This window comes from Marmota marmota, unplaced genomic scaffold (assembly GCF_001458135.2).
Source record: "Marmota marmota marmota unplaced genomic scaffold, marMar, whole genome shotgun sequence".
NCBI lineage: Eukaryota > Metazoa > Chordata > Mammalia > Rodentia > Sciuridae > Marmota > Marmota marmota.
Genome location: NW_026000171.1, coordinates 2,764,014 through 2,786,070, shown reverse-complemented (window position 1 = coordinate 2,786,070; position 22,057 = coordinate 2,764,014). Strand labels below are relative to the sequence as shown.

At 40.6% G+C, this 22,057-nt stretch overlaps 1 protein-coding gene across 2 annotated transcripts in view; it reads right to left on the bottom strand.

Moving 5' to 3' along the window:
• The window catches only part of Ano2 (anoctamin 2), a 355,142-nt gene that overhangs the window by 148,069 nt on the left and 185,016 nt on the right, over nt 1–22,057 (bottom strand). For both annotated transcript variants that reach the window (XM_048787661.1, XM_048787662.1), the window contains 4 exons: nt 20,389–20,523; nt 15,179–15,339; nt 9,375–9,457; nt 2,535–2,645 (listed from right to left, as the gene is read on the bottom strand). In XM_048787661.1, the coding sequence (XP_048643618.1) occupies nt 2,535–2,645; nt 9,375–9,457; nt 15,179–15,339; nt 20,389–20,523 (490 nt within the window). The remainder of the gene's footprint in view (nt 1–2,534; nt 2,646–9,374; nt 9,458–15,178; nt 15,340–20,388; nt 20,524–22,057) is intronic.

Genomic DNA, 22,057 nt, shown 5'->3' with positions numbered 1-22,057 from the left:
ATATGCCATGACATGGATATAAAGCTGTCTTAAGTGAAAAAAGCTAAAGGCCACATACCAAACGATTTCATTATTTACATGACAATCCAGAATAAGCCAATCTACAGAGACAGAAAGTAGATTAGTTGTTGCTCAGGGTTTGGAAACTATAGGGTACACAATTTTGGAGGAGGGGGATTTTAAATTTAGATTGTGGGGACAGTTGGACACATCAATGAATAAACAAAATACCACTGAATTGTATATTTTAAATGGGTGGATTTTAAGAGTATAGAATTAAATCTCAATAAAATATTTTAAAAATAAATGAACTTGATATCTTTAAAATTAAAAAAAAAAGACAGCAATAGTCCTTGGGGATTAAGCAGAACTGGATTTGATTACCACATGCCTCCCCACAACTAGCTGTGTGGTCTTGGGGAAGTTCCTCTACCAATCTGGGCTTTAATGGTAGCTTTTTACACTCAACAGGAAGAAAAGTAAGAGAGCAGGAAATACATGCAGCCCCAGGGTTACAATGAAGGCAGAATGTAGGTGACTCTCAAAGGACGAAAGAAGTACATCCAAGGCGACCAGCTAGATTTAGATCCCTAACCCCTGTCTGTACACCAGAAGAGGTGCCTTTCCTAAATGTCACACACACCAGGGTGCCCCAGAACCCTGCTATGCAGTGGGCACTGACCACAACTTGTCCCCCAGGTGAAACCTGCTTCCCTTCACCAGACAGCTGCAATTTGTGCTCCATTGTTATCTCCCATTAATGGCTAGGTTTACAGCAAGAACAGAGGCATTTACAATAATCAAAGAATGGCGGAAATGCAAGAAGGATCCTGATGATGAAATTCTAGGCCATTTTTATCTTACACTGCTGCTCATTGGGAAGGTCATTTCCTCCCAGGGCCTATAAGGCATTAGATGCTTTGAGCTTTGCATTCTCAATAGTGTAATGAAAATAGATGTTGAATGCTAAAACATAAACATATGTATCATTCATAATGCATTCAGATGTTTTTTAATTATTCATGTTTCCTGAAAGTTATTTGACCTATCATGCATATATATCCAAGCAATGTTTATATTAGAACCATGTACGCAATTCCAGCTCTTTGGCATTCCCGTCGATGGAATTAAAATTAAATGAGTCAGTGGTCAATAAAAGTTACATGTGATTTCCATAAAATTATCCATTGTATATTGCTCTTTGGTGGAGGAAGAAGGTTGCATGGAGTTGCCGAAGCTGACAGAACACAGAACGCTTGCTTTTTGATGAAGGCAGCTGTGATGATTAGTCTTTCCTGAGTATGAATTCATTATTTCCCTGAATAATTGGTGGACTTGGATGTGTTCTTTGTCTAGGAAAAAAAAATAACTCAGAGGTCCACCCTCTCTATTTCCTGTTTTGTTTTGTTTTGAAAAATGCTGGTATTCTGGGCTCAAAAACACTACACACTTCTGTTTTGTTACTTGCATAAATTTGCACATCAAAATGAATGGTTCCAACTGAAAGGATGCAAAATAAAATGAAATTTGAATTCAAATCCAAGATGGGGAAAAGACATATGTAAAAAACAAACAGATTTTTTGATCTTAACTTTTTTTCAGAAATCAGATTGAAGAAAGACAAAACCACACACATACTCTTTAGATTTCAAAGGAGGGTGGCACTCAGAGACAGGTACTACCAAAGAGTATTCCCCACATACACTTGCACACCAAGAGTTCTTACAGATCACAGCAAATTTCAAAGCTCAAAAATGTGACTCTGAAGACATGCTCACCATCACATTCCTACTTTTGGAAGCCCACCCAGAAAAATGAAATGTAAGGAACATTATGAAAAAACCTCAACCAAATACAAGCATGAATTTGCTTCTGTTAGCCTTAAGATCCATTTCTTGCTTCATCCTTTGATTTCCCCCTCCAGTGTGACTACTGGTTGGATGCATAGACCCAGGTTAGAACCTTTTACTGGCTGTGTGACCTCTGGAAAATGACTTAATCTGTAGACATACGTTTTTTCCATTATTTTTCATTTACATAACAATAGTACAAGCCTCATGGATTTACTGTGAAAATAAACAAGATAATATAGTACCCTTAGAATAATGCCTGGCCTACAGCAAGCCTTCTGTAAGGGCTAGCTGCCGGTGTGGGGCTTGTTAGTGGTGATGGTACCCAGAGGAACCAGGCTGGAGACGTTCTTTCTCCCCCAACCTGACCTCTTTGTCAGTTCTCCAGAAGAGGTGCCTTTCCTAAACATCCCGCACACCCTGATGACCCCAGAGCTAGTTATGCAATGGGTATTGACCAGACAGTAAGAACCACCAGGAAAGAAACGGATCCAGTCAGGGAGAGAGCCTGCTACCCAAGAGTTCCCGCTGCAGGATGAGGGGAGATGCCAGGCTCTCACTTGATCCAGTCCCGCATAACTCCCTCTCACAGCCCAGTCTCCCTTCACTAAGACAGTCCAGATACCGTGACAACAGGATCTTAACAGATAAAGAGGACAATGAGCAATCAGCACAGCATCTTACCTCATCCTCATTCTCAGTCATATTTGTTTCCAATTTCTGCACGACCGACTTGTCGCTCTCCTTTAGCATTTTTTCTCGAACTTTGGTTTCATACTCAGGCCGGGAGTGTTCCTAAACCAAAGAGTCAAAGAGCAGTTAGTAAACAGGAAGAACGATGACCTTGGCCTCCAGGTTATAGGCAGACACATGGAGTACATCAAAGTCAGGGTTTAGGATTGGATGTTACTGTACATGAACTGCCACACCACACACAATCACAAAAAGTCTAGACCAGGAACACAATGTGGAAGACACAGGGTGAGAGGGGACACATGACACTTTTTGTCACACTGAAAACCAAACCTGGGCACGGTCCTGGGAATGGCACCGGTGTTGAGAAAGGAGAGAGGAAATGTTAACTGGGCAGCTGACACAAAGAGAAGCCATGTGCTTTGCATAGCAGTTTGACAAAGGCAGAGGCATATACCTGGTCATCCCACTAGCTATCCTCAGACCTCAAACTTCCGAGGAGTCAAATCCCAGCTGGAGAAACAGATGTGCCCCCACAGCTGGGAGTTAGGGCAACAACAACACTTCTTCCCCATTCCATTATTCTGTAAGCTAAAATGGCAACCAATAAACATCAAAGTCAACAGTGACCACAGGGAATCTTAAAACTCACTTGCCTGAACCTGTTTCCTGCACGGCATAGGTGAGTAACTCATTGGCAAGTACATCAATGCTCAAGAGACACCGCTGGGCCATTCAGCCATACAGACCTGCATAGTGAGTCACCAGGCATACGAAAGAGCACCTAACTCATCAAGAGAACCATGATCAAACCAAATCAATGCAGATGCTGGGGCAGGAAGATGCATGAGTCACTTCAAAGGGAATTTAACAGTGGACACCTGGCCTCGCTGGCAGGCCTTCCCTGCAGCTTCTAGTTCCAGGACAAATATCAAGAGGTATGAGGACTTCACGTTCCTGCCTCATTTACTCCTAGGGATTCGGGCGCTGGCTCTCAGTGGACTTGGCTATTCAGAGAACACACATTTTCTTATCACTGCCTGCATGTCAGAGATTCCAGAGGTCAACAATATAGGCTCCTGACCTGTCTCTGGTTTTCCCAAGTCAAGCCATGATGTTAGAGAAACCATGTAACTAATAAGTATGACAGGACAGTAGGTGACGCTGTTCACAGGCTTTAGAGGGTCCTCCATCTCAGCCAGTCTTCCAGGGTTGGTCAGTCCCACCCCTTCCAGAAGCCCTTCTCTTGACTGTTGCAACATACCTACAGGCTAGCCAGGGTCTCCTCCCTCTCCAAATTCCTTGAGTTTTATAACTTACACCACACACTGTAGCTCTAGATTACATATTTGTCTCTTATTTCCTAGCTGTTTGGCTTGCAAGCATCTTCTTATCCTAACATAAGGGTTGGCTACCTGCTCTGTATCATGTTGTGTTTCTCACAAACTGGTACCATGCGGAAAACACGGAATTCTTGAAATGCTGGTGAAGTTCATTGGATTCTGTCTCTCACCTTCATCCATTCTCCCACACAGCATTTTCCAAGGTGTGTTCCAAAAGAGTTTTAGCTAAAAAGTGATTTTAGCATCCAAAATATTGGAAAATACCGCTCAATGTATTATCTTTCCAAGAGACACAATAAGTAAATTATAAATCTCTGAGAAATGCTATAAAGATATTTGGTTTGAAGTTTTCCTCCTTGGGCCCTAAAATCTGGTCACTTTCTTTCCTACATTATTCCAATGAAAGATTTTAATTTAAACTCCTGATTGACTGATAGGATGTTTCCCACCAGTCTCTGGTTTTCCAAAACATGCTATGATACCACACAGAGTTTCCTTGTATCCCTCTAGTTATTATAGAGGGATACAGTTGTAGCTGTGGCCCACCTCACCCCATGCTAGGGACCAGTTCAGATCTCTCCTATCTATTTAGAACAAGTCCAGCTTTTCAGCACATGGACAAGAGTCTGAAACTCAAAGCAGAGCCAAGGTGTCCTTCAATCTGCTGAGGTAGATTAGGCAAGGATCTCCCCATTTGCTGTCAAGCAGCTCTGATGAGGTTTTAAAATCCTTCAAAAACTCCTGATAAAAGCAGAATCTAAGCCTGTAAGGACTTTTTTGACACATCCAGCCAAGGGCAGATTAACCTAACCATCCCCAAACACAACCTCCCTGGGTGGGTAATCTGATGTCAATTTATCACAAATACATAATCCTTCCCACCAACTACTGGGAACTACTTCCATCTGGTGAAAGAACTCAGGCCATCTCAGAACCAACCACCTTTGGCTGATCTGAAGAGGTAAATCTAAAGATGCTTCAACAAATGTCCTCAACAAGGAGTTATCAAGCACCTACTACACTCTGAGTTCTTTTCGAGGCACTGGCTACACTACTGCATTGACCCTATAGAGCCAGCCCCTCCTACCATACAGCTCATCTTCAAGTAGAGGAAACAGAAAGAAAGCTGTGCCAGAAAGGATAAACTAGCTGATGGGGATAAGAGAATAAGAACAACAGAAGAAAGAAGCAGACCGGGGAGTCGGGGGAGGCCAAGCTGAGGAGGGTAATGCTTCCTGAGAGAAAAGGCCATGTGGACACTGGGGGAAATGCATTCCATGCAGCTGAAACAGCAGGAATGAACTTGGGACAGGATGGAGGCCTGTGTGGTTGGAAGTTCTCAGCAAGGAGGACAATGACACAAGCTCTAACCAGGAAGGTAGGCAATGGGAAGCCACTGAAGATATCTACAGCTCCATGTGATAGGTGAGGGGTGGGATAGAGAGGGATGGGCAGGCATGAGAGGCCTCCCTACAACGAGGTCATCCAGGGTCCAAAGGAGTCCTTCAACAAGTCCCTTGGTGATGTCCATAAAAACATCCCAACATTGGGACTGTACTGGGTCAGTGAGTGGGCTCTGGGGCCCGGCTGCTTGCCTCTTTCTCTTCTCTCATAAGAAAGCAATCTCCATCTTCTGTCTGCACTCAGGTTGACCAGAGGGACTTAAGCCAATGTGCTTGTTCCACTTCTCTGGTGGGGGATGGGGAGTGCAATATGCTGGGGACACCCATGGGAGAAGGACCAAAGATGAAGAATGGGCTTTGGTCTATGTGTGTTTAGCACTCTTCTTCTTCCGAGTAGGAAAGTGCTAGTGAATACCACAGGGAGGAATAACACCTTGAGTTCCAAATAGCTAGGCTTGGGAGTATTTCTGGTACTGAAAAAAGGAATCTAATTAAAATAGAAAAAGCTTCTAACCATGGCTTTTCAGGACACCTGCCTTCCTCTCCCCAACACCCAATGTTATCTGCCTTTCTTTTGTCCCACATTTGGATGTGTGCACTTCAACATACAATGCTTCATATAAGTTCTAGGAATCAGATATAAGTCACACATACCTTTCCTAGCCTGCCTTTCATCCCTTCCCATGGCCTACAGTAGATGATAAGAAATCAGTGCCCACCCTGACCTGGTCACCAGCCTGGCCAAAGCACATACGTGTTCCTTTGTTCCTTACTGCATCCAAATCCCTGTCTCCTGCAGCCAACAGGACTTTTCTAGTGATCTTGCTTTTTCTGATCTATACCCCTAGTTTTCCTGGGCTCCTGCTTGCTGTTGTCTCCTCATGGGTGCCCCCCTTTCCCTTTGCTGCCCATTAAAATTCAACCAGTTTTCAAAACCCTGCTTAAAAAAAAAGCATTTTCTCTTTTTACATTAGCCAGAAGGAAATTCTCCCACATATTTTCCATTCTATTCTAAATATTTATAGACCAGATATAGGGATGCAACCCTTTGGAGATCAAAGAGATTGTTCCTAAGGTAGTTTCATACCCCATACCAAAATCTGATGTATAGCAGGTACTTAATGAATATGCTCAAAATTGGACTGGATTTTTAGGTGTGCTTGATATTATAGTCCAAAATAGAAATGCATTAACAGAAAAAAGGTTGACCTCCATTCCTCTCTCATGTTGACCCTGGGCTGTCCACTTGTGGGCTACACCAAGCATGCTGAACCAACCAGCAGGAACCTCACATAGAGATCCCATTAGGAACATTAGGCCCCAAATAAAGAAACAGATAAACCCAGTTGTGGTCAGGCCCCTCAGCCTACACAAGAGTTCCTTAGTCACATACCTGAACTTACCATGGATCATTGGGTTAAACAGAAAAACAGGAAATCTGGCTATACGGAAAAAATGAATTATAATTCCACTCCTGCCAGGAACCTGTTACAGAGATTTCAGGACATTGAGTCATAACTGATGCTTCTTTGTGTGCAAGTATGTTTACTTTTCTTCTTTAACAGGGAGATGTTCTGGCTTCTTCAGCTCTACTTAGCAGACACGCTTAGCTTATCTCTAGCCCACACAGACTTGGATCCCAGGGTATTTCTTCTGTTCCTTGAAGACATCCTACTCCCTAGAATAAGGAGAGTAAGACCTATTCCCTGTTTACCTCCCCACATGATAAACCACATTCCCTCCTTCTCCCTCCCCACCCACCCTCTCTGTATATCTTGACATATTTTAGCTGAATAAAATGGGACCAAGAGGACAATTATGTCCCCACTAGATCACCCACACCAAACTAATTTCTGTAACTCTTTCTATTGGGAGAACCAGTTCAGGCATTTATCTCTGAGAAATGAAATTGCTTTATTATTCTCTTGCTTATATTCCTGACTAATTTGAATCCCTCTCTAAAGGCAGAATCCACATGGACATTCTTTTTTGTCACAGAATCCATGATGGTGTTAATTTCAGGGCCTATGCTTAACATATAGGATGGGTGGATGGGGTTCAATCAATTGAAAACCAATTTTAACTGAAGAAAATCTACATTATTGCAGATTTCATTCCATGCAACTGCCCTGCAGGCCCTACTATTTCTCAGCTCATCTGTTCAAAGGCAACTGGGACTAATTAGAGCATTAAAGAGAAGAAACGAAATACACTAGACTTGGGAATACAGAGGCGTGGAAACAATACTAAATTGGAGGTTTCATTTTTCTTGCTTATAAAACATCAGGACCACAAAGCCAGTGGTCCCCAGTTCAAGGCAGAGAACATCAGTTAGTGAGGAAAAGACTCACTCTCCATGCAGCCACCTATGGCTCATAGCCAGCCTTTGCAAGCGAGGACTCAGGTAACTCAAAGTGCTTCCTAGTCCTCTAGACACAGTTCCTAGCACTTCGTCCATAATATCCACAGTATTGGAAGTTCCACTCCAATATTCATATTTGCTTTCCTGCCCATGGTGGCATGTGATATCAGTAGCTCTTGAAAGTTGTAATGGTCACCACAGAGGGAGCTAACTGAGCTTGGAAGGGAAAGAAGAGGGAATAGAAAGCTAAGTGAGGTTGCTGTCTGAGGAAGGAGGATAACCATGAGCAACCATGACACACTGTCCATCATCACCTCACCAGCATCAAGACTAGGGCACTAGCTCTCAAAAGAGCTGCAAGAAAAGGCTGATTTGTTGATGTCCTTTAAATATCCTCTTCCAAAATAAATAAAATCAGCATACTATCATGACACAGACATATCAATATTTATAGCAGCACAATTCACAATAGCCAAATTATGGAACCAGCACAGAAGCCCATCAACAGACAAATGTATAAAGAGACTGTGGTCTATACAGACAATGGATTTTTACTCAGCCATAAAGATGAATGAAATGACAACATCTGCCATTGAATGGAACTGGAGAACATCATGCTAAGTGAAATACGACAGACACAGAAAGTAAAGGATCCAGTGTTTTCTCCCATTTCTCCCAAATGTGGAAACTTGAACTAAATCCGGGGGAAGAAGCAGGGTGGTTGAGGGGAATCCATAAAAATAGAAGAATCAGTGGAGCAGAAGAAAGGGATTGAGGAGCAGGGAGGAAGGACTGGAAAGGAGAAACTGCAGAATAAAAGTCACCAGATTATGCTGCATACATATATGAATATACCACAGTGGAGTCTACCTTCATCTATATCTATAAAGCACTCATTAAAATGAGATAGATAGATAGATAGATAGATAGATAGATAGATAGATAGATAGAAAGAAAGAAAGAAAGAAAGAAAGAAAGAAAGGGAAGGGGAAGGGAGTAGAGGTGGGAGTGATGGAAGGGGAACACTTTACCTCTTAAGGAAGAAGGGAGAGAAAGTTGAAGTACTGGGGATCGAAATTCACAGAGCAAATTATATTCCATGCATGTATGGCAGTGTCAAAAGGAACCCCACTATTAGTATAACTCGAATGCACTAATAAAAACATTTTTAAAAATCATCTTCCCAGAAGACTCAATTCTAGAAGAATCTATCCTTTACCCTCAAGCTCACCTTCCAGTTTCACACACAGAGTTCCACCTCACACCATAGTAGTTAAGAGGTCTTTCTTTGTCCTCAGGTATCAATGGTCTGGCATCCATGCCTCTCCAGTGGCCCTCAGTAGGCCCACAGAGGCATTCTGACACACTCCTGCTCTGGGCTACATAGGAGTGATTCCTATTCTCTGGCTTCATGCTCTCAAGTCTGCCTCTTGCCTCTTGCATCTTATGCCATCTCTTTTCCCAGAGTAGGGTCCTGGTACATATGACTATCCATTAGCCCATGTCTTACAGCTTGAAGGAAGAAGGAACCCTTGAACCTTCAGCCTCAATGCCTATCAACCATGCTCTAGCCCATATAGCCACGCTGCAAAAGCAGCCACTGTTTGACCCAGCTAGGGCTGGCTGATGAGACAGCAAACATCCATGGCTATCCTACAGAAGATAGTCTATTTCCAGGGTCAAAGCAAAGCAAGGGCCCAGAGAAGTACACAAGGGAACTCACTTCTTCCTCTTCTATACCAGTCAGGTCCCAGAAATAGCCTAGTCGCATCTGTAGTCTCTTCCAGTTTTCCAGAAACATGGTAGCTTAAAAAGAAGGAAAAAATTCAATTATTTTTGAAGGGTGGATTCTGAGTAGCCTTTTCACTTTCACCAGTAAAAGGAGGGAAAACATTATATAGATTTCACATTTATAAGCTTTTTTAAAATTTTAGCTCACTTCTAGCTGAGCTTCTTAAAATATTCCACATCCTTGAATGGTATGTAGATACACAGTCATGTGTCACTTAACAAGAAGGGGAAACATTCTGAGAAGTATGCATTAGGCAATTGTATCAATGTATGAACATCATAGGGTGTATGTACACAAACAGCTATGGTGTCACTAGATGATACAATCTTATGTGCCCACCATTGTATAAGTGGTCCTTTGTTGACCAAAACATCATTATACAGTGTGTGGCTATATTAAAGGGACACATCCATACACACCTCTTTCCCTACTTCTAAGTTATGAGGAAAGGATTAGATTTGATCCTACAAAATTAAGGAAAGATGTAACACCAAAAAAAAAAAAAAATCAAATAACCCAATCAGTAAATGGCCCAAGGAAATGAACTGATCCTTCTCAGAAGATGATATACAATCAACAAATATATGAAAAAATGTTCAACCCATCTCTAGAAATTAGAGAACACAAATCAAAATTACTCTAGATTTCATCTCACTCCAGGAAGAATGGCAGCTATTAAGAATATGAACAACAATAAGTGTTGGTGAGGATATGGGAAAAAGGCACGTATATACATTTCTGGTCAGACTGCAAATTGGTGCAATCTATCTGGAGAAAAGTATGGAGATTCCTTGGAAAACTTGAACTGGAACCACCATTTGACCCAGATATCCCATTCCTCGGTTTATACCCAAAGGACTTAAAAACAACATATACAGGGACACAGCCACATCAATGTTTGTAGCAGCACAATTCACAATAGCTAAATTGTGAAACTAACCTATATGCCCTTCAATAGATGAATGGATAAAGTAACTTTGGTAGATATACATAATAGAATATTATTCAGCATTCAAAGAGAATAAAATCATGGCATTTGCAGGTAAATGGATAGAGTTGAAGAATATTATGCTAAGCAATGTAAACCAATCTCAAAAAACCAAAGGCTGAATGTGTTCTCTGCTATGTGGATGCTGATCCATAATGGGGATGCAAGGGGAGCATTGGAGAAATGGAGGAACTTTAGATAGGGCAAAGGGGAGAGAGGGGAAGGGTAGGAAAGATGGTGGGATGAGATGGACATCATTACCCTAAGAACATGTATGAAGACACAAATGGTGTGACTCTACTTTGGAGAGACATGAAAAATTTTGCTCTATATGTGTACTATGAGTTGAAATGCATTCTGCTGTCATATATAAGAAATTAGAATAAATAAATAAATTTTTAAAAATTAAAGGAAGATGGAAGATTGAAGAAAATAAAAATGGAGGGATTTGTAGCCTTTTGACCAGCCTCATCTTGCCTATGCATGGATTCTTCCTGAACCTTTGTCAGCATCTCTCTCCCTCATCTCTTTCTTTCTGTCCCCAGCACCACTTCCTTTCTATTGGCCATAATCATCTGATTCTGAGATGATGTAACAGCCTCTTAACAGTTCTATCTGTCTCAAGAGTCTGGGGACTCAACTATAGATTTAATCTATGTAGAATAATCTCCATAAGTAGCATTCACTCATTTTTCATTTGTTCAGAAAAGATCTGTAGAACATCTACCATCCCAACCCATCTGTCAAGTCTGCCCATGGCTTTTCCAAGGGCATACACAACATGCTCTAGGCAAAGCTTGCTATCTACTACAATCCTAAAGTCAAAGCTGGTCCTATCAGGATTGAACACCTGATCTAGGTTCTGCTGATGGACTAGTCAGAGTCTCTCTTTAGAATATTGAAAAGAAGAAACAAAAAGAGAAGCAGAGATGAGAGAAACCACACAGCACCTGAAAAAGGAGGGAAGGCTCTGGTTTCTGATTACTTCCCCAGCTCCAGTTCCCAGGAAGCCTGGCTATATTTCATTTCCTACATCCTTGAGTTTGTCTCTTGCTATCTTACAATAAATCTTTGTGTTTTAAGCAAGCCTGAGTGGATTTCTAATCCTGCAAAAATAATACCCCCAATCAAGGTATCTGTGATGTACAAAACACTGTTCTAGACATTGTGGGGGAGACGAGGTGAATCTGATACAGATTTTGCTTTCAAGTTGTTTGCAGTCTATAAAGATAGATTGTAAACAACTATAAAACAAGGCATAAAAATAACAGAGACTTAAGAATGATATAGACAGAAAACTATGGGTATGCAAAAGAGGAATGTTAGCTGTCAGAGGAGGCATGAGTTGGGCTTTAGCCAGCAATGGGATTTAGGCAGTGAAAAGTGGGAGAATGCCAACACTTCCCGTACATAAACTTTCAGTGGCTCCTTATGGTCTGAGTCTTCTCTGGATGTCAGGACCACGAAAATCTGACCCACTCCTCTATTGAAATCTCCCACTATTTATCAACACATACCTCATGCCCACATTGCTGCTAAGCTCCTCACTGTCCTCTGTACCCCCAATTTGTGCAGAATGTACCCTTCTCCTATCCTATCCTATCCTCTCATCCCCATCAGTCCAAGTCCCCTCTTTCTCCACACTCATACTGTCCTTTTGGTCACAGCACAAAAGGAAAGGGAAGGAATGTGATACTCCCCAAGGTCATCCCTCCAGCTCTACACCATCCCTGGTAGGGACCTACACAGACCTCACTGCATGCTGGGCTTGATTGCTGTCTGCTATTTCAGGTCTGCTGTGCTCTATCAGGGCTATCAACTCTTCCTGGGCTCATGGTTGTCCATGTTTAACTTGGGCATAGCACAGAACTGGGAATGGCAAACACCTATGTACTAGTTGGCCATGTGATGACTTAAAGCTACATTTATTTACTTGCAACTACATTAGAATACACTAGTATATATGTTTTCCTCCCTTGTATTTGAAGTATTTCTCATGAGTGCCACCTGACCTCTTGACACTGACATTGGCCTGGAGACACTCTGAGATCAGGGGAAAGTCTTTCCTTTACCTATTATTCTTCATGGTGCTGAGAAGAGTGTGCATACAGCAGGGCTCAGAGTGCTGACCAAGTAGGGTCTCCATGAGAATAGGAAGTCAGACTGTGGGATCACATGAGAGGAGCAAAGCAATAATGGAAAGAGGAGTCATGGGGGCAAGGGAAGGCCATCATGCCAGGAAGAGCAGCTCACAGCTCCTGGGTGCATGCTCTAAGCCAAGAATTATGCTAATTGCTGTGCATATATCTCATTCACCTGGCATAAAAGCACAAAAGAGTAGGTATTGTTTTGCACCATTTACAGAAGTGATGTTCAAAGATTAACATGCCCAAGATAACATGGCACCCTGGTTATGAGTATTGATTTTAAGACACAAAGCTTTTTAAGAGCACTAACTTTAGTGACAAAGGATTAGGTCTACATGTACTTGCTACAGAATCCAAAGATGATGAGGAGAAGATTTGGAACATCCATTGAGGACAGTCTGACCTCTAACTTGGTGTCCTTAACCTCTATTCAGAAAAGATTTCAGAAACCCTCTCTCTCTACTTCCTCTTCAGTAGGGCTTCACTGCCCTAAAGTTTCTTGGAGTTTAAAGCTAGACTGCAGCAGGTGTGCCTGAAGTTTCCTGCAGACTCCCATCCTGCTGACCAGGATGGGAGTATCCTCAAGACCAGTATCATCAAGACCCCGAGTTTCCACAAACTTCATCCTCACTGCCACCAAGACAGCTTGAGTCTCTCTCTACACAGAGCCACTTCTTCCCAGTCTATTCCTGGCAGACCTGGGCCCTGGCCCAGGCCCACCCAACACAACACCACTAATCATAATAATCATGATAATGAGAAGCATTGCTATAATTTTTAATTGTAATTTGTAGGCAATCATGCCTAGGGCTCTTGGCTGCTGTAACCAAATACATAATCACATAAAACACAACAAGGCTGTTAAAAAAAATAAAAACCTCTCCAAAGCCAGGAAGTTTGGGCCCAATCCCACCATCTTTGTATTTTACAGGGGTGGAGGCAGTAAATGATTGAGGATCTTAGAAGGGGTGGAGGTATCCATCTGCTCATCATGGCTTTTGAGGAAACACAAAAGACACTTGTTGGGGCTTAAACCCATAAAGTACAAGTGAAAATCACAATTCTCTATAAGATATCATGTGTCCTAGGAAGGTTCTTGAGGGATCATGGGCCCACAGTCATTATGTTTTAGCTACTCAGTGGTGATAGTATCCACAAGATGAATTATTGGGAATTAGGGTTGTAATATATCAAAAAACTAATGTGTATTCCAGGTTCCAAATCAGTTCAAGTGGATCTCAGGGTAATTACAAGATGCCCTGCTTGATGAAGAGACACAGAGCTGCCCATGACTTACCAGACAACAAGTCCAACTTCTCTTAGCTCTCCTGACCCTTCTTGTAGACAATTCCAGAGCTATATGGCCATTTCCTGCTGTTTACTGCTTCTACTTTTGACTGCCTATATGCTCTTGGGAAGCTGTTGTTCTTCCTGGAAACCAGCGTGCCCCCTTGGAAGTTTTCTGTGGTGGCTTAGCCATGCAGGATTTTTTCCAGCTAAGTTCTGTCTCCACCCAAGTACAGGTCCCCACAGGGAATGGAGAAAGTTTGTGTTTCTGTTCTTCCAGCACTACTGAGAACAGACCTCTCCCTCTCCTCCTTCTCACACTTTTAGGGATGTGTGACTCAGGGCCCCATCTTGGCATGTCCTCCAGACCCTGCGGAGGCAGTGATAAATCAAGCGGCTTCTAAAGCAGGATCAAGATCCTGCTGGTCTGTGATCCTGTGGGAGCACTAGGAGCCTGCACATTCAATGATGAGCAAAGAGCAGGTGGCTACTCAAATGGACTGAAACATGTTGACTTTGTCCTTTTGAAAATACACATGGGTGTGTCATTTTAGAAACATTTAGTTACCATGAGTGGTTGTTCCAGGTTAGTTTTTAAGACTAGGAGTGTGTACGTGTGTGAGAGAGAGTGAGTGTGTGAGTGTGTGTGTGTGTGTGTGTTTTCATGATCTGATAAGTGTGGCTCAGAGCAAGTTTGTTACCCTGATACTCTTGGGAGGAAAAGAGGAGGAGGAAAATGAAGAAACTATTTGTTCTTTCCTTCTCAAATCTCTCTGGTGGAAATACAGAAAACACCACTCTGGTACTCAATAAAATCTCTACAGTCTATATTCATGGTGTCCTAAATATAGCATTGAGCCTGGGGTCAGGAGGCCAGATCTTAGCCCACTTTTACCACCAGCTAACTCTCCAACCACGGGGGTTACAGCACTACTATGTGTCTTACATAGCACAACATCTATGATTTTACATGACTAAGGAAATGTGCCTAGAGGATCCCATGGGTATGATAGGTGCTTTCAAATCATGAAATCATACATGAGGCCAGTATGGGGTTGACATTACTGTATCTAAGAGAAAACCAATAAGGTCATGAAGGATATTTTTATTTTTTGTTCATATGAATGAGTAAAGAAGAGAAAGGAATTGTCCTTAAAAAGCTTCTTGAGATATGAAAAAAAATCTACTAAAGAGAGCAAACTGAAGACTATGAATTGGAAGCCCTTTTCTAAGAACATTCACTGAATGGCCATTTTTAGAATTTGATAGCTCTACAGAGAGTCCCCATATAAGCTGCATAATGACCCACTTACCCCACAGAGCCATGAAGATGGAGAAGACAACGGTGGCAGGGTTGTCAAACAGGTGGCTGGCCCGTGCAGTCCCACAGGCTGAGCTGAGGTTCCAGTAGTCACAGGACTTGTCACACAGGGGACACATAGTAAAGGCATTCTGCTGGTCACACATCTCTTTGCTGCAGTGGACAGATGCTGGGTCAGATGGAGCTCAGGTAGGGCCCAATTATAGGCAAGTCACTCTCAAAAGATCTCCCATTTCCAAATCTGTGGTTGAGTTTATCAAGTCCATAAGTAAATAATATCAAAAAAGTTAGGATTGGATTGTTCATCTGAAAGTGTTACTCACATTTTGTCAAAAAAAAACAGAGACAAATGGTCCATCTTTTAAGGTATGGAACTCCCTGTCACTAGATGTATCCCAGAAAGTTAGTGACTGCATGTCAGAGATATTGGGCTTTGAATGATACCCTAGAAAGTTCATTCAAAATGTGTTGAGTTTGTGAGGTTGGTAGCAAGCATCAACAATTGTGAATTAATCACCTGCGTGAAACTGGATTTCATCTCCCATTCTTCAAATATGTGCTTTCTTCTTAAACCCTACTGAATGACTCACAGATGTGTGGAATGGGTCACAAGTAGAATCAAACAAGTATGTATGGTTGGACCAGCACAAGCTCTAAAAAAATCCATGGGAAACAAATGTAATAAAGCTGGGTTGGAAGCCCTTTTCTAAGAACATTCACTGCATGGCCATTTGTAGAATAGAGATTAATAACCTCAATCTAATAAGAATTATTATTACCATGAAATAGGATTAGGGAGAAAGAAAAATTCTTCCAAAGTCTAGATCCTCTAGTACTTGGGAAAGAAGCATGAGCCAGAAAATATCAAGTGCCCATATTCTACCCCATTCCAAGGACACTTCTACTTAGTGGGTGGACAAGTATATATGAAATTCCATTCATTTATTAGGTTATTAGGTGAATCCAACAAATTTGGGTTCATATAAAAACTTACAAATAAGATTCAAAGAATTACCAGCACTGTCAGGCTTCCTCAATATCCCTTCAAACCACATCGTGGCAGGAAAATGAATGAACTCATCACTTTAGTGTGTAACAAGTGGATTGTTAAGCTCATGGCTTTGGTGGGGAGAGGGTGGAGAACTCAAGAGTTCATGAAAACGAGATTTTGCCTGTTCCCACAGAGCAGCTGGAATCATGGTGATGGGGAGGCAGGGTATCCTGGGCTGAAAACCACAGTTCTGTTTTCTATAGAAAGAGGCGGCAGAGAGTGCTGCAGAGCATGGCTGACAAGGGGGAGTCCACTGTCCCACGGGGGAGCTGGTGCCCTGTTCAAAGAAGGGCCTCCATGAAACCTGTAAAGTTGAGGAACACTGTGTCCATTTCCCCATCATTAAGAAGTTGAAGAGAGAGAGATTTACTGAGAACTGTCACTTTCTGTCAAGTTCCAGCTTCTAGGCTTCTGTTTTTAATGAGCTATTAAGTCCCCATCAGGGAAAGGCCTTCTGTGTGAGAGAATGGAAACTCTAGGTCTCTGAGGATAAATCCTAGTTCCTCCACTGACTTGCTGCTAAGCCCTCCACTGGCAAGTGTCAATAAAAATGACTCATTCACATTGAAAATATTAAATGGTAATATCTTAGTAATAAGTTCAGCTGTGCTAGTTTCACCTGGGCACGTTCTTATTGGCAAGTACAGAACAAGGTCTATTTTAGTCTTCTGAGTCAGGCAAATGTTCACAAGGTGGATGAGAAGGAATTGCTACTTTCAGAAAAGAAAATGTCCTCTTAGAAAACAGATTTATAAAGAAAATAGTTTGTCCATATAAGTTCTTGTAAAAAGCTTTGTTTTTAAGCCATGTCTCAGTGCTGCCCTTCAAGTAAGGACTTTACTTTGTTCAGATTTTTTTAAGCCAGAACTGGGAAGACAGATAATCCTAGTTAAACTAATCTTAGTTAAATCTAGTCAATGCTAAAAGGTCAAGAACAAAGAAAGTATTAGCAACCAACTTGGTGCAAAGCACTTTGAAACATAAGTGCTGTGTAAATTATTGGTTTTTTAAATTAGAGTGCAGGACGCTATCAATCACTTGTACAAAATAGCAGCCAAAGTAGCATGGATTATTCTCTATTCATCTAAATTTGAAGTCGGAATGCTTGCTATGTATTTTTTGATACAAGCGATTTTAACAAAATCCTAGAGACGTTCTGTCTCAAAATGACATTAAAATGACTTTGTATCCCCTGAAAGAGGCTGCCTCTGGACAAGTTGAAGAATGAGGAAGTCCACCAAGAATTGAAATCATGTCTGAGTTACTCACTAGCTATATGAAAAATTCAGATCTCCAGTGAGAAGTAATGGTGGCCATAAATCTAATGGCATATTTTTTCAACCCATCATTTTCTTTAGAAAGCATAGGAAGGTTGATAAATGATCTGACAATCAGTTGAACCAAGACCCTAAAGCAATTGGGGTTCTTAAGAGTGAATCACTGCTCACAAGTTGGGTAAGGCAGAACTTGCTAGTACAAAGTAGGAAGGTACAAAGAGACAATTATTCAGACAAAACATCTGCTATTAAGGTCTCAGGCCTAAAGTAACAACCTTTTTTCTCCAATATGGTTTGGATTAATCAGCTTTTCCAAAAAATGTTCCAATCTTCCCTATCCATGTAAGTAAGTGCTTAACAAATGAAATCAGTCCCTTGGTAAGTAAAGTTCTATAGATGTATCACATGCACATGGAATTATTACTTACCAACTTTTGAATATATCTTTCATATCAAAGTTATTAGTGTGGAATAAAGGGTGCATTTAATATCACATAAAATCTAAAACAATCCCAAAAATAGTGCAAGTTTTTAATCACACTTAGGAGTGACTGGGCTGATAGACACAGACCCATAAAGAATATGAATTTATTTAGATTCAATATTGGGATTTAGTGAATATTCCTCTGTTGATGAAGAGTGGCATTTTGTGTGTTTCCATCAGGCCCATAAATCTTGGGCTCTTGATAGATATGCAATTATGTTTAAAGAGCAGTCCTTTAAAAAAAAAAACACTTATATATAAAATACTTATTTTTTCTATTATTTTCATCCTTCCCAATTTACCACACTCTATCCTGAGTCTGAAAAACAACACCCAAATTTCAATTTCATATTAGTCAATTTCAAACTTTCTTTACTGTTATTTACAGTTTAAAAAACATAAGACTCCAGTATGCAAATACATTCACCCTTGACCCTCACACTTATATCGCTGAAATTTATCTCAATAAACATTTGTCCTTCCTGCTTGTAATGAATAATAATGTAATACTATCCTATCTCATCATAGTTCATTTAAAAAATAACCCATCGAATTGATTCCACAACCCACCCGTGGGTTGCTCTTCATAGGTAGTAGAATATGACATGCTCTAAGGGGCACAACATGTCAGCAATGATAACAACGGCATTTTACATGTGTATATCCCTGCACATATGTTAGTGGTGTGAATGTGTGGTGTGCGTGCCTCTAGCTAGATATATAACTTTGTAGCATGTGCAGACCGTGGCCATTTCCAGCTGCAGTGGTTGCTCGCCACATGTATTCCCATATGGGGATCCAGGGCACAAGTTCTAAGACCTGATGTGACCCAGCATGTGGACGCCCCACCCACCACACTGCTTTGTTTCCCTGTGCACACTATGGGGCTTTCCTGTTTTGATCGACCTGAGACCAGACATCTAGGAATCACAACTAGACAAAGAAAACAAGAGGACATACCTAGGCAAGCTCCCAGTGAAGCTACTGAGCTGCCAAGGAGGGTTTGAGCCTTCTGAAGACTTCACTGTTGCAAAAGGTAAAGACTTTAAACCAGGAAGCAAAAAAGTTCACCTCCCATCCCTGAAGATTATTAGCAGTTGGACTTGGACAATTTAGGTAATCTCACTGGGCATGAGTTTCTCCATCTCTAAGTGAGAATAATACTATTATCATATAGATTTTACAACACTGATCTCTTACGGGATCAAAGAAACTAGTAAATAAAAACCACCTAGCACTATGCCTGGCAAAAGATAGGTATTTGAATATTATTTCTTCCTTCATAATAGATGGAGTATAAAGCTCTAGTAACATTCATGACCTACTAGCAACACTGTTTACATTAAATAGAGAAAATCTGTAGTGAAACCAATAAATACTAGAAAGAACCAGAGTCAGGAGGTAAACAGGAGACCCCATTTATCCTTAGGTCATCCACAAGCCTGCAACTGGGTTCCTTGAAGTCACCCTAGAACCCTTATAATAAAGTCTCTTTTTTTACTCAATCTAGTTCAACTTGTATTTCTATCATTTGCAACCAAAAGAATATTATAACATGCTAGCCATTCATCAGTTTGCAATGCTAGTTCTAAAGATAGCCAGAGATTTACATTCTAAAAATTAGCGAAGCATGTTGTCTCTTGTACTATTCCCATATATTTTGATTCATTTAACAGTTATTTATTGATTCTCGGCTATGTGCCAGATACTGTCTCCTTTAAGCTTCAACACCATGAGTTAGCCTTTATTATTACTGTTTTATAGCCAGAAAACTAAGATCCATAGAGTGAACAATCCAGTCACACAGTTAATATGTAACACTGTCATTCCTAAAGAGCTCCTTTCCTTTGTAGGTTGTCTCTCTCTCTCTTACAAGGACCATTCTTTGGTCTATCCCAGCACTGCAAGAGCCTCTCCATGGGTTCTGTCACTTCCTGCAGTTTCTGATTCCTGAACCATCCACTAATCTTCCTTGGTTTTAGAAGATCCTGTTTCTTCACAACATTTTATTGCAACAGTGTTTGACCACACAGATATGTGATTTCTATCCAATGCTACTCTACACACCCTACCTTAGGTCTTATGAGAAACTAGAGAAAAAAGTCAAGAAGAGGAAAAAAATCATTTCTCTGGCATTTTCCTCCCATCTGGTATTATTTACCTGCCCAGACCCAAGATCCACTAGGAAAGGAAGAGGGTCAAGCCCAGCACGGCTCTGAAGCCATTCCCAGAATCCATAGCTCCCTAATCTCTCTGAAGAGAAGTTACCTGTGTGGTAAGAGAAGGAAGACAGAGTTTGGAAGGAAGCATGTGAAATGTACTTGCAACTGGAGGAAACTCCAAACTACCAACATGTGAAAACTGAGCCTTTTTCTTTAAAACTGTCTTACCTGGGAATATCTTCTTCGATAGTTGCACATCCATAAAGAAAGACAATCACCCCAATTACAGAAGATGGGATGAGGAATGATGTATATAACCCCAGCCAGGCAAAATAAAGCCCAATTTTTTCTCCAAAATATTTTCTAGGAAAAAAAGAAAGGAAAAGGAAATACATATTAAGAACATCATATATTTTCCTTATTTGTATTTGTTCTATGTCTAGCAGTGGTCAGTGCAAATACTCATTAGTTCTTGTAATAAACACAAAAGGATGTAGTTACATGGGAAAGGGTGCACTTTGATGCAAAGAATCAACAACTGGTCTGTCTTTTCTGAAATTAACTGTATTCCATTGGAATCACATACAGACACCTGTCTTAGCTGTTCATGTGAAACAGAGAGCTGCAAGAAAAAATCCAACCTTAACAGCAAACTAGAAATATACTGTACTTATTTTATGTTTGGATTACCTCTCTACTGGTGGGAGAGATATGTTGAAGTTATCTGGTATTATTGTTTTGATGGGAAAAGAGAGGAACCATAGAATGAAGTAGGTCAAATTATGCTATCATATATAAATGTTTCATAGTGAATTCTACCTTTATGCATATCTATAATGTGCCATGTTAAAACTGATAGATAAATAGAAAGAATACCAATTGGGTAGAGGAAGAAGAATGGGAGGATGAAGGAGGGGAAGGAAAAAGGAAGTACTGGAAACTCCATATAATAGTTCATACATGTATGATTATTGAAAATGAGTCTCACTGTTATACATAATTATAATGCAGTAATAAGAACATTCAAAAATAAAATGAAGTTATTTTACCCACACATACACCATAAGTGTTGGCATTTTTACCAAACATTAATAATACATTATCATTTCAATCTACAGACACCTGCACCTTCTTGGAATCAACTTATAGAAACAAAACACACAAATTGTGTATTTGGACATGCATACTTACATACAGACATACACACACTCCTCAGAAAATCATTACAAGAAATTCAACAAAATATTAGTTATGGTTTCTTTGGATGATAAGATTATGGGTGATTTTTATTTATTTTTGAAACTTCTTTACTGAGGTATGATTGGTGTACAAAAGTTATACATAATTAACTTGTACGGTATGCGGAGATACCTGTGAGCACAATCAGACATTTATGAAATGTATCCTTTACCTCCAAGTTTCCTTTTGCCTCTGCTCTTTTTTTTTCATTTTATTTTTTTCTTTTGTGTGATGAACAGTTAACCTAAGATTTACCCTACCAGGATAATTTTAATTACACAATACACTATTGTTAACTACAGGGTCTAGGTTGTACAAAGAATTTCAGAATTTATGTACTTTCCATAATGAAATCTTTTTACCCTGTGTCTTTCTGTTTTTCCCTTCTTGCAATCCCTGGAAATCACTCTTCTACTCTTTAGTTCTATGAGTTTGATAATTTTAAAATTCTTCCCAGAGGTGAGATCATGCAATATTTTTCCCTTTGTATCTGTTTTATTTCACTTAGCATAATGTCCACCACCAAGTCCATCCATATTGTCACTAATAGCAGGATTTCTTCTTTTGTAAGGCTGAATAGTCTTCCACTGTATGTGTACAGATCTTTTGTTTACTCATATATCTATGGATGTACACTTGAGCTGTTTCTACATTTTGG